Source organism: Lacerta agilis, chromosome 1, assembly GCF_009819535.1.
Source record: "Lacerta agilis isolate rLacAgi1 chromosome 1, rLacAgi1.pri, whole genome shotgun sequence".
Classification (NCBI taxonomy): domain Eukaryota; kingdom Metazoa; phylum Chordata; class Lepidosauria; order Squamata; family Lacertidae; genus Lacerta; species Lacerta agilis.
This window is the reverse complement of record NC_046312.1, coordinates 36,747,584-36,759,708: the sequence shown is the minus strand read 5'-3', so window position 1 is coordinate 36,759,708 and position 12,125 is coordinate 36,747,584. Positions and strand designations below refer to the sequence as shown.

The following is a 12,125-nucleotide window of genomic DNA, read 5'->3' as shown; positions in this document are numbered from 1 at the left end:
GGTGTGGGGCACCCGGGCACCGGGCTCTCAGGGGCACCAGGCCGAGAATCCGGGGCCCAAGAGTTAAGTCCAGGGTCAGTCGGAGTGCCGTGGTGGACTCTTCTGCCGTGAATTCAGGGGCCACCGAGCCAGAGAGACGCTGAGGTGGCTGGCTGGCTCCACCCTCCTGCGCGCCTGGGCCTGGGCAACGGGGGGGGGGGCGCCGGGTAGATGTTTGTACCCTGGCACCGCATATGCTTAAGACAGCCCTGCATGGGGTACTGCCTGGTTGGCTGTTTGGGGGCTGGCTGGGGACAATGACAGAAAGCAGAGTGGGAATGGAACTGAACGATCTCAGAGAAATGGAAACACTGAAAACATCCAGCTGCAGAACCCACTTATTCATTCCTTATAGGCACTTATTCAATTTCTACCCCACCCTTCCTTACAAAGGAACGCAGGGCAGCAAAAACATAAATAATAAAACTTTTTCCAAACCATTCTGAAAACAGCGAAAACAGTCTAATAGACAGTTTAAAACATTCTCTCGGCCGCTGATCACCCTAAGTGCAGAAACTGATTTTGGTGAAACCTCCTTTCTGCTTAAGGAATGTTATTGATTAACAACCCCTTATGGGGTGGGGTTGTGCAGTGGGGACAAAAATCAGTGTGGGGTGGGGAGATGATGTGTGGTCTCAGAACCCACACAGAAGGCAATGGGGCCTGGTGTGGGGGAGGGGAAGCTCCTCGCTGAAGGAATCCATCCCTGCCCTTTGAAAGCTTCTCTCTCTCCTGTCTAGTTGCCGACACCCCCACCCCCTGCAGTGACACATGCCAGACACTGTGGCAGCAAGAGCTTAATTCATTGATCTTTCCACAGCTTTGAGATTCTTTAAGCACACCAAGATGGAGAAAACCATTTCCATTCATTGAGGAGGCATATGTGTTTTAACTTGCCTCCAGAAGTGGGTTGGCATGAGTCTCCCCCACCCACCCACATACACACAGACTCGCCCCCCTCCCCTTCAAAAGGGTTCCCTATTTGGCCATCCCCCTTAGCAGCTGGACTACAAACCCCCTCGGCTTACCTTACATGGGCTGTGGGGCCCCGAGTGTTTCGCCCGGGCTGTGACTTTTGCCTTCCCTACTCCATTAATGGCCTCGCTGCTCCTCAATGGCGTGAAGGCGACCAAATAAGGACAAGGTGCCTGGCCGGTCCCTCAGGAGCCGGAGAGTGACACCGCCACTCCGCCGAGTATAAATGGGTGGCGCTCCCTGCGAGTCGGGACCCAGCCTGGTGCTCAGGACCCCCGCGCAGTTATAAGTGTTGAGCTGGTGAGTAGCGCAGCTGACCAAGCCCGGCCGTCTAAGCCTGGATGCGGCAAGGCAGGAGCCGCGCTTGGCATCCTCAGGACAGCCTCCCTGCCAAGCACCTTGGTTGCCTTCGACGGGACGTGTGTTTGCGCGACTGTGCGATCCAGAGAGGTTGGGTGGGCTACGAAGCGTTGAATTGGATCCGCTGCGCAACCCTGCGCGCAGATCTACCTGGAAGCAAGTCACACTTTGTTCAATGGGGCTGAGTGCACTTGCAGCCTTGCGCTGCGATCCTAGCCCCGCTTTACCATTCAATAGGGCTGGCTTACGGTTAGGATCGCGCTGTTTCAGCCAATGAAGCGCCAGGCAAGATCGGTTTAAATTTACTCTTCCAATCCGGATTGTGGATCGCCTTTGGGGTGCGCTGCGCAGCTTGCGCGCGCGGAAGAGATGGCTAGAGAGTAACAGATTTAAGTTCAACTACCCTCAGAGTTAACTGTATAGGATTGAGCTATTAGGTCTCCCTCGGAAAATTCACCGGTGGTTTTGTTTTGCTTGCGGCACACTGCCCGGGACATAACAAAGAGATGTTGTGTATGCTATCTTAGCCGCCACATTAGCATTGTTTCTAACTTTACATTTCACCCTCTCCACTTTTACAGTTCCGGGGAGGGGAATCCCAAGAAATAACGCCTTCTGAAAGTACTGACACCCCCCCCCCCCAAAAAAAAACCTTACTGGGATTCCAAATTTGCGTTCAGTCAAAAATATGAGGGTCCCGGGATGGGAGACAGGTCAATACAAGAAAATAGGAGAGCGCTGCGATCCGCAAATTGCTTGAGGTGGGCGGTGTTCAATTCGAGCGGGCTAAATCCCTAAAGCATCCAAACAAGACACCTGCTTAAGCAATGTGTAGACCGCGCCAAATACAGTCGTGTCTCCCGTGGCGCGAAGGTATTCTGACCTGTTGTAACTGGAGCCCCGCCGGATGAATTAGAGGAGCGCAGCCAAGGAATATCATGGGTGGCATGTGGGGATGGGAGCCCGTTGCCTGGAGCCTGGAACCGGCCGGTGCGGGAAACTTTCGGTTGGCTGGAGTTTGTTGTTGTTGTTTGTTTTGTCTCTTCGTGCTTAGACGTGAAGGGTCTTTTGAGATCGGGAGGGGTGAAGCGACCCAACACCGGGGGCTCTCTGCTTTTAGCGCTGCTGCCGCTTTCGGTCTCGCCCCCGGCCCCAACGAATACTTGCCGATCTTGTGTCTTCCAGCTCCCTGATTCCTTCCCGAGATGTGTGACGACGAGGAGACCACCGCCCTCGTGTGCGACAATGGATCGGGCTTGGTCAAGGCAGGCTTTGCCGGAGACGACGCCCCTCGCGCTGTCTTCCCTTCCATCGTCGGCCGCCCTAGGCACCAGGTAAACTTTCCACCCCCGACGACACCCAAGAACAAGGAGAGACCAGTCTTTTCCTTTGACTAGCCCGGGGGACTGTCAAACTAATGCATACATGTGCCGTGTACGCGAACACGTGTCCTTTTTTCATTTTCCTTTAAAACCCGTCCTAGCTCCACTGTATACTCCGATCTTTCCCTCTCCAGATTCCCCTCTCCCTCAGTAATCCTCTCTTCTCTCTTCTCTTACTTTCTATTCTTCAGCCTGCTGCAGTGAATCTCCCCCTCCCCTTGTCGCAAACTTTTCTCTTCTTTATCTGTTTGGCTGATCAGTTTGTGTGCCTCCTACAAATCATAAACTTGTAGCATTCGGCATAAAGAGACACAACGCTCCTCAAACTCGTTTTCTACAGTACTGTACTGGTCATTGACCGCAATAGATTCATTAAACTCATGTTCCAGTTTTTGACATTCCAATCCCCCTCCGTCTTCTTCATTTACTTGCTAGTGACACTTCAATTCCTTGCCTCCCCCTTTGCTTTGATCTTGTATTCCTCTTCCCCATTGGTGAGTTCCAACTTTTTAAACTGGAAGTGATTTGAAAACTAATATAAATCGGTCCTCCCCGTTCCTGTCTTGTACACAGTCGCTGCACATACCTAAACCTTCCCGTCTGGCACAGTGCCACTTCCACAGTGCTGCATGTTGTAGGACCTACAATGTACAGTTGGCACCTTAAATAAATGCTCATTAATAGTAACCTTCTCCCCCAGTAGTTTGTAGCTGCAAAGCAACTTTTCACGCCCTGCTCCTATAATCCTATTTTCCTCATTTGTATCCCAATCACCTTCCAAGGAATTTAGGTCAATGTCAATGGGGTTATTCCATATCTCACAACAGACTTGTGAGATGGACTACGGTCAGAAATAGTGACTTTTTCCATATCACCCAGAGACTTGAACAATAATGTCCAAGTCCTCTTACCACTCCATGGGCCCTTAAACTTCCATTCTATTGCTTCTATTGCTTTTAATCCTCTGCTCCATTTCTCTCCTTTTCTATCCTGTATTTACTTCTCACTTGTATCTTATTCCCCTGCTTACTTTCCCTTTTGTGTTACCTCCCAGGCTGTTACTTTCTCTTACTCACTTTCCGTTGAAAAATTGTTTTAAAGTTTTGTATGTTGATTGGCAACAATCTCGTACCTATGATAAATAAATGACTTTTGGGTCCCCTTAAATAAGTAGTAGCAGTGCCAATCCTTATTCCATACTCACCCAACATTGTTGGACTACAGATCCCATCATCCCTGGCTACTGGCCATACTGAATGGGGATGATGGGAGTTGTAGTCCATCATCCTCTGAAGGGCTACCCTTGGTCTGCAAATTTTGTAAAAGTCTTTTTAAAAAAACCCACTTTCCCCATAACCATAGAAAGGGATCACCTTTAACTTTTTACACTTTAACTTGGCATGATTTCTGGAACATAACAGTGGATTATTTGCTAATAAATGTGACATGTTGACCTATGCTGGCCCATTCAAGTTCATGGATGCAATGAAAAACAGGCATGACCCAGAACCAGCTATCCAGTTCAAGTGGAAGAACTTGAAGCATGCCACCAGTATAACTTCAAAATGCTTTAAAGCTGTTCCTTAAATTTCTGAGGCTGCATTTATACCTACCCTGCCAAACAGCAGTAGTTTACTTCAACAGTAGCCAACCATCAATGACTTCAGCAAGGAAACTAGAGAAGTTTTTTTTTTTTGGGGGGGGGGGGGTGTTTACTGTGGCAGTTAGTGCTGGAACAAACTAGTAAACTACTACTGAATGACAGATGATGCAAATGCACCCTAAATACATCTTATATATTAGCTCTCATTCACGGACATTTTATACCTGTTCCATGACCAAGCCAAAGAAGAAAATGATCTTTTGTTGACAACATCTTTCATCAACTTCCCTCTGCTTGTCTCACACTGAAGTCAAGCATTCTGTCCTTTATGCTACACTGTCTCACAATGCCTGGCATTGTTTTCTTGTCTCTTCTGCCCTCTAGGGTGTCATGGTTGGTATGGGCCAGAAAGACTCCTATGTGGGTGATGAAGCTCAGAGCAAGAGAGGTATCCTGACCCTGAAATATCCCATTGAACATGGCATTATCACTAACTGGGATGACATGGAAAAAATCTGGCACCATACTTTCTATAATGAACTGCGTGTTGCCCCCGAAGAACATCCCACCCTGCTCACCGAGGCTCCTCTGAACCCCAAGGCCAACCGTGAAAAGATGACCCAAATCATGTTTGAGACCTTCAATGTGCCTGCCATGTATGTGGCCATCCAAGCTGTTCTATCCCTTTATGCTTCTGGGCGTACTACAGGTAAAAAGCAACTGGTTGTTTTGCTTAGCAGTCTCTCTACACCTAAGCAAACCAAGTTCACTCCTTCTTGTATTTTGCAACAATTTGGATCGGGGGTGGGGAACATGTGACTCCACAGAAGTTGGACCACAACTAGGATCAGCCCCAACCAACACCAGGCAGTAATCAGGGATGAGGGGTGCTGTAGCTGCAGCAACATCTGGAGTTGCCATAGCTTCCCCAACCCTGAGTTAGATTCTCAAAAAGCTGTAGTTCCTACAATAATGCTCAGTCTCTATTGCACTTTAAAGGACCCCCCAACTTTTTCTCCCTTTGCAGGCATGGTAATAGTCCACTGGTTTTACCATGCTTTAGACATTCTAAGTGGTGCCCTATAAAGATTATGGCATCAATATATGTATCCCAAATCCCACGGTGCCTGGCACCATCTTGGAGACCAACCAAGCTGGAGACCAAAAGGCCCAATAAACATATTTAGGAGCACCTGGGAAGTTCCTTCTTTTCCTGCAGTTGGTGCCTTCCCATTTTTTCTTTATGATTTATCTGATTTATTTGAATGTCACTCCATAATATGAAATTATCTGTGTGGCTCACAATATACAAGTGGAAAATACCAATTGGAATGCAAAATAAAACATGAAGCCATTGAAAAGGAAGACAACAACAAACTACATATTTTAAGAAACAGGGACTCAGCCCCAGCTTAAGTTATTTAAAAAGCCTGGGTGAACAGAAAGGTCTTCAGCGGGTGCCAAAACAAACACAAAGAAGGGAAGATGATTCCATAAAGGAGTTACCACTTCAGAGAAGGTTCTCCTACCATATAAGCAGGCCAATCATGTGATTCCTTCTCATCTGGCCATTGCCTAGCCAAGATGAAGGATGATGATCAGGTGCTATTGGCCCTTTATATGTTATAGCAGCTTTGTGGGATAAATGACACCATTTTGTGAATACAGCATGGGCACGCCATGCTGGGGAAAAAACAATTTGTAGTAAATACTCTCAGTATTAAAAAAATAAATAAATACCTTACCATAGTTGTAATGGATGGCAGGAGCATTACTGGTAGGAAAGGTAAGTTGAAGTCGAATTTCAGGAGGTCTTTGCCTTGGATATTATGGTTTGTGGCGTGATGCTGAGAACTATTTGAAATGAGAAAGCTCTCCCTCCTCAGTCATTTTTGTTATATCAAGGGCCCCACTTGGGTCTTTATTTGCATACAAATTCTTCTGACCTGCTAAATTGCTTGTTGAAAGGCCCCATCGTTCCTGAAAATGTTGCTATAGGTTTGTTTGTGTAGAGGCTTATCTGATCTTGGCCATTGCTACCTCACAGGTATTGTACTTGATTCCGGGGATGGTGTTACGCACAATGTCCCAATCTATGAAGGTTATGCTCTCCCTCATGCCATCATGCGCCTGGATCTGGCAGGCAGGGATCTGACAGACTACCTCATGAAGATTCTAACAGAACGTGGTTATTCCTTTGTGACAACTGGTAAGCACAATTCAGGCTCACTTGGAAATGCGGGTGGGGGGGGAGCAAAGGTTTGTTTTAATATATATTTCTATCTGTCCATGAAGATTTTGACTATACACACACACATGCACGGCAACAAAATGTTGCACAAACTAAATACATTGCCTACATTGTCACCACAGTTTAGAGGTATTTCTGTGAACTAATTCCGCTTATCATAAAACCCTCCCCAAACATGTTGGCTATAAAATGTGCACATTTCATGCAAAAATATTCTGCTTAACTTTCTTTTAAAACATGAGTTCTGCTACATTCTACCGTACACTAACACATACCACTTTTCAAAGAATGGAAAATAGTAACTCAGTAGAATTAAATTCAATGATAGCCGAAGTCACATAAAATAGATTAAAAAAATATATATTTTAATCCTCTGACTGGAACTGTGCTTCTTGCCAGATTCCACATGGGCCACCCCCGCTACCATTTTCTCCTCTTAACCCACAAGACACTGCTTTTGCACAAATCCTGCTTCTCCTAGAATTCTTTAACCCATCTAGTTTATTGAGTGATGCTGTAGGCACCTCCAGGATGTGGCAGATCTCTATACTCCTGTTTGAGTGCAGGGAACATCTCAGAGAAAGGGATGGTTTCTTTCCCCCATACATTTTCATTCGCCTTGGTTCCCACTTGCCTTTCCTTGGCCTTTATCTCCTCTTCTCTGACATTAATTTCTGGTTTTGCATTTACAGCTGAACGTGAGATTGTCCGTGACATTAAGGAGAAGTTGTGCTACGTTGCTCTGGACTTTGAGAATGAAATGGCTACTGCAGCCTCCTCCTCTTCTCTAGAGAAGAGCTACGAGTTGCCTGATGGCCAGGTCATCACAATTGGGAACGAGCGTTTCCGCTGCCCAGAAACTCTCTTCCAACCATCTTTCATTGGTAAGTGTCCTTAAGCATGCAACATGCAAAACTCATCTATGTTACAGAATCCCTCACAAATTTTAGGATCATTACTACTGACAAGTGCCTGACTGAAGGAAGTGTGTGTGGCGATTGGGGGGGGGGAAGGTAGTGGGATGGTTAGGCCAGATTCAATAATAGAACTAAAACTTCTGGTAACAAACCGCCCCCCCCAACAATATCAGTAAGGAAGAAAGCATCACACTGATTACATGGCATATCACACTTATAGAACAACTAGTGCACTATCTACAGTGGTACCTCGGGTTGCAAATACCTCGGGTTACAAACACTTTGGGTTACAGACTCCGCTAACCCGGAAGTAGTACCTCGGGTTAAGAACTTTACCTCAGGATAAGAACAGAAATCACACGGTGGCGGCGCGGCGGCAGCAGGAGGCCCCATTAGCTAAAGTGGTACCTCAGGTTAAGAACGTTTTCAGGTTAAGAACGGACCTCCAGAATGAATTAAGTTCTTAACCAGAGGTACCACTGTATATAATATACAAGTTACATGCAACACATACTTTATAGCCACAAAAAATATAGGCACCTGCTCTTGACTGGAAGACCTGCTCTTCTACATAAGAAATAAATGGTATCTTCCTTAAAAGGAGGATTTCTTGTTTGTGGCACTTGCCGAGTACATTTTTTAAATACACAATCATAGTTTCCCAATTTGTGTAGGTCCTCATCTGCTTAGATGGCTGCTTTGAAATACTATACACAACTTTGCTGCTGTGTAAAATGGCTTAAAATACTTTCATGGAGAAATCTAACCCCTTTGGGTTTCAAGATGCTTTGAGGTGTTATTATTGATAAAGTTTCTATCCCACCTTTCCCCTGGATTTAGGGTGGTGCAGGTGGTTCCCTCGCACAGGGCTGAGCTGAGGTGCAAAACAACAACAACAAAACAAACAAACATATATTTATATGGGTAGCTACTGGTAAGATCCATAACAAAGCATCTGTACCAAAAGGAATTATTGGAAAAATAAGTAGTATTGGTGTGGGGGTGGGTGCCAAATTCTGACCTCATTCAGGGCGCCATATTACCAAAGTCCACCTCTATTTCAAGGTACTCAATCAAGATGGCAGTATACATGGTTTCCCCCTTCTCCATTTTATGCTCAAAACTACCCTTTGTGGTAGTTTAGGCTGTGAGACAATGACTGGCCCAAGGGTCACCCAGTGAACTTTCATGACTGAGTGTGGATTTGAACTCTGGTTTTCCAGGTCCTAGTCTGACAAAAACCACTTCACCACATTGGCTCCACCATGTAGTTATGTCTGTGTGGAATGGCATCCCATCCCCACTGTGAGCCCTGTTGATGACCAAGGACCAGTTTAGGGGAGACTTTATCGTATTTAGCAAGTGATAACAAAGTATAAGGAGAGGGATTGCTTTGTTTAGACAGTGTCTAGCAAACTGTGGCACTAAAGGAGTAAAATGTAGCATTGGAACTGGCTGTCAGCTGCTGCTGCATTCCTTGTTTTTTGGCACACGTTCTTACCACACAGCAAAAATCCTCATTTGTTGAGTTTGCTCTTTTTTTGGGGGGGGGGGGAGGAGGACACATGTGTATCCTGAAGAATTACTGCATCTAGTCCAACAAACATGTGTGTCTGAGGCCTAATAACTTTATCCTCTTGGTTATTCTTCTCAGTTAATTAAATTAAATTATCCAGCCGTGTGAGGCTTCTCTCCATCAGCAAAATGACTAATTACACTAGGGGTGTTGGGGAGGGATGAGGAGACATCTATTAAGAATATCTACATATCTGACTAGCTCCCTAGTTTTATGTGCTGAATGTCTGTTGCCATGGACTATTAGATCTGCCTGTGTCGCAGGCATGAGTGCCAAAGGCACAACATCATTTACTTTAAAGACCAGAGTGATTGTCCTGTGCCAATCACATTGTGATGTTCAACAAAAGAAAATAATCACAATAAATGCAAATCTTTGGCAATTTAATCTTGAACGCAATAAAGAGCAGGTCTTCTGGCCTTGCAGAAGCTTGTCTCCATGGCTAATTTATTGTTGACCCTTCCAGTGCCCAGCAGCAGCAGCAGCAGCAGCAGCAACAACAATGATTTATTAAATATAGAATGGCACTCCAGATTATGCCAGATCCAGTATGTTAGTAACATCAAAGTGACGAGTTTCAAATAAAGGAAAGCAATATGCTTGAGGAAAGACTGTGTGTTAGTAGCTTGTCATTGTGGTTTTGATTGACTGCATCTGTGAGTTTTATTTGAGCCATAGCTCTGAGGGTTTATATACCTTAGACAAAGGACATGATGCACCCAGTGTTGCAGAGGTTTTACCTCCTTGCACTTCAACAGAGTTTGCAGGGACAACTCCGCATAAGATCCATTGAAATGAGTGAAGATGCTACCACCGCAGTGCCTGAGAACTGCACCCTGTAAATGCTCCAAAGATGACTTGAAGCTCCAGAAAGGCTGGGGTAGATTCCTATTCCCTAAAACCAACCTTTGATTTGATTGAGATAGTAATCTCCCCTTGTTCTGCCAAATAATTCTGATGGATGCAGCAAGTGTTTATAGTGTAAGTTTTGTGTGTTAAATGCAGCTGCTCGTCAGCTGCCGTTTCGTTAAGGATCAAGTTTCAGTTCACTTTAAGCAGCCACCTGTCAACTAATACATTGGAACGTAACCCGTAAATTCTTACTTCTGATGTATTTTCTCCCCATGCTCACAGCTAAGCTCCTGCTCATACCTTCATCATCTGCCGCCTTCATAAACACAGGCTCTGCATTTTTCCACTTTCAAATGCAATTGCTAGCATAACCCACTGTGCCTTGAAGTTCTCACCATGTGGGCTATCAGTCTTACATTGCATCATGTCAAATCAAATTAGCCCAGTCATTAAAAAAAAACTGTGCTGTGTATAAATTTATGAGGACATGTGCTGTGCATATCCATCTAACATGCTGACACAAAAACAGTTCATACAGCACTTTTTGGTTGTTCATGCAAACAATCTTAACATTCCCTGGAACGTTGATTTAAAGCTTTGGTGTGCTAAAGTTGCCTTGAGAAATGTAAAAACGAGTCAGTGCAACACAATAAACAACCGTTTCTGTGAACACAGTGCTTGTGTTTCCACAGGCCCTCTATATAGCCAAATGTCACACAGTGACACCTGTGACATTCTGAACAAGCTACATTTCTGTGGTATGACTGGCATTATGCCACATTCTGAACTTCTTCTTCTTCTTCTTCTTCTTCTTCTTCTTCTTCTTCTTCTTCTTCTTCTTCTTCTTCTTCTTCAACTATCCCACCTGCCTCCTCTCCTTTCATACCTTATTTATTAACCCAGATACTAGGGTTGTTGTTTTTTTTTTTTAAAAAAAAACACTTTACCCAATTTTATGGCAAATTCTTGATGAGAAAATGGCTTTTTGCATTTTCAGTTCGCTTCTGTAGCTTTCTGCTTACGGACAGTGTTTCATAAAATCACCTCTACCTTTGTCATTCAACGACTACAAATTTTCTTTTCTTTCCAAGGCATGGAATCTGCTGGTATTCATGAAACTACTTACAACAGCATCATGAAGTGTGACATTGACATACGTAAAGATCTGTATGCGAACAATGTACTGTCAGGTGGCACCACCATGTACCCTGGTATTGCAGATCGTATGCAGAAAGAAATTACTGCTTTGGCTCCCAGCACCATGAAAATCAAGGTGAGCACATCTTTTGTGTTCCAAACTGAAAATCCGAGTCAGAGTAAGGTTAAAGAGTAATTTCAACTTTACCCAAATCTGAAAATGTGTATGAGCGTTGTGTGACGATGTCTTATGGGACAGCAGAAACAATGATGCAAGCAGTTATATTGTCTGGAAACTGAGAACCTTGCTTCTTTCCCTCTCTTTAGATCATTGCCCCTCCTGAGAGGAAGTACTCTGTCTGGATAGGTGGTTCCATCTTAGCATCTCTTTCAACTTTCCAGCAGATGTGGATCAGCAAACAGGAGTATGATGAGGCTGGCCCATCAATTGTCCACCGCAAGTGCTTCTAAGCATCTCCCCGCCCTCCCCCTCCACTCATCTCCCACTCAGGATGACAACATGCTTCTTGAAGTCTTCCCGCCCCCCAGTAATCCTTCCTGAACTTGGTTCAGTTATTGTACAGTTTGTTTACACACACCCGTGCAATTTATTTGTGCTTCTTTGAATATTTATTGCTTTATAAATAAACATGATCTGGGACTTGCAACCTAAATATGCTCTTCAGGCTGTTTTCTTTTGTGTGGACACCCAAAACCTGATTAGTAGTAATATATATATATATATATATATATATATATATATATATATATATATATATAATTTGTGGCACTTAGCGTTCAAGACATCATTGTCCTCCAGAGTGATCCTGTTTGGTGGAACAAGAAGCTCAGCTTCTTCCTATTAATTCAATCTGTCTATGTATTTTTGCTTTCCTTTTGAAACTTGAACAGATAAATATTTGATGCTAATATTTGAAAAGCAGTAGCCCGGGGTAAATAAAATATATAGGACAGGAGTGACAATCTGTTTTGCATTAAATCACTAGATTTGGAAAATTTCCTCCCCCAGTAA

General features: G+C 44.5%; 1 protein-coding gene across 1 annotated transcript; it reads left to right on the top strand.

Annotated features, from left to right (window-relative positions):
- Positions 1 to 1,206: 1,206 nt before the first annotated feature.
- On the top strand, positions 1,207 to 11,766 carry ACTC1 (actin alpha cardiac muscle 1). The gene is made up of 7 exons (XM_033144453.1): positions 1,207 to 1,314; positions 2,560 to 2,708; positions 4,744 to 5,068; positions 6,407 to 6,568; positions 7,303 to 7,494; positions 11,047 to 11,228; positions 11,420 to 11,766. Exons 2-7 carry the CDS (start codon positions 2,580 to 2,582, stop codon positions 11,561 to 11,563), a joined length of 1,134 nt encoding a protein of 377 aa, XP_033000344.1. The 5' UTR covers positions 1,207 to 1,314; positions 2,560 to 2,579; the 3' UTR covers positions 11,564 to 11,766.
- The last annotated feature ends 359 nt before the right edge of the window (positions 11,767 to 12,125 follow it).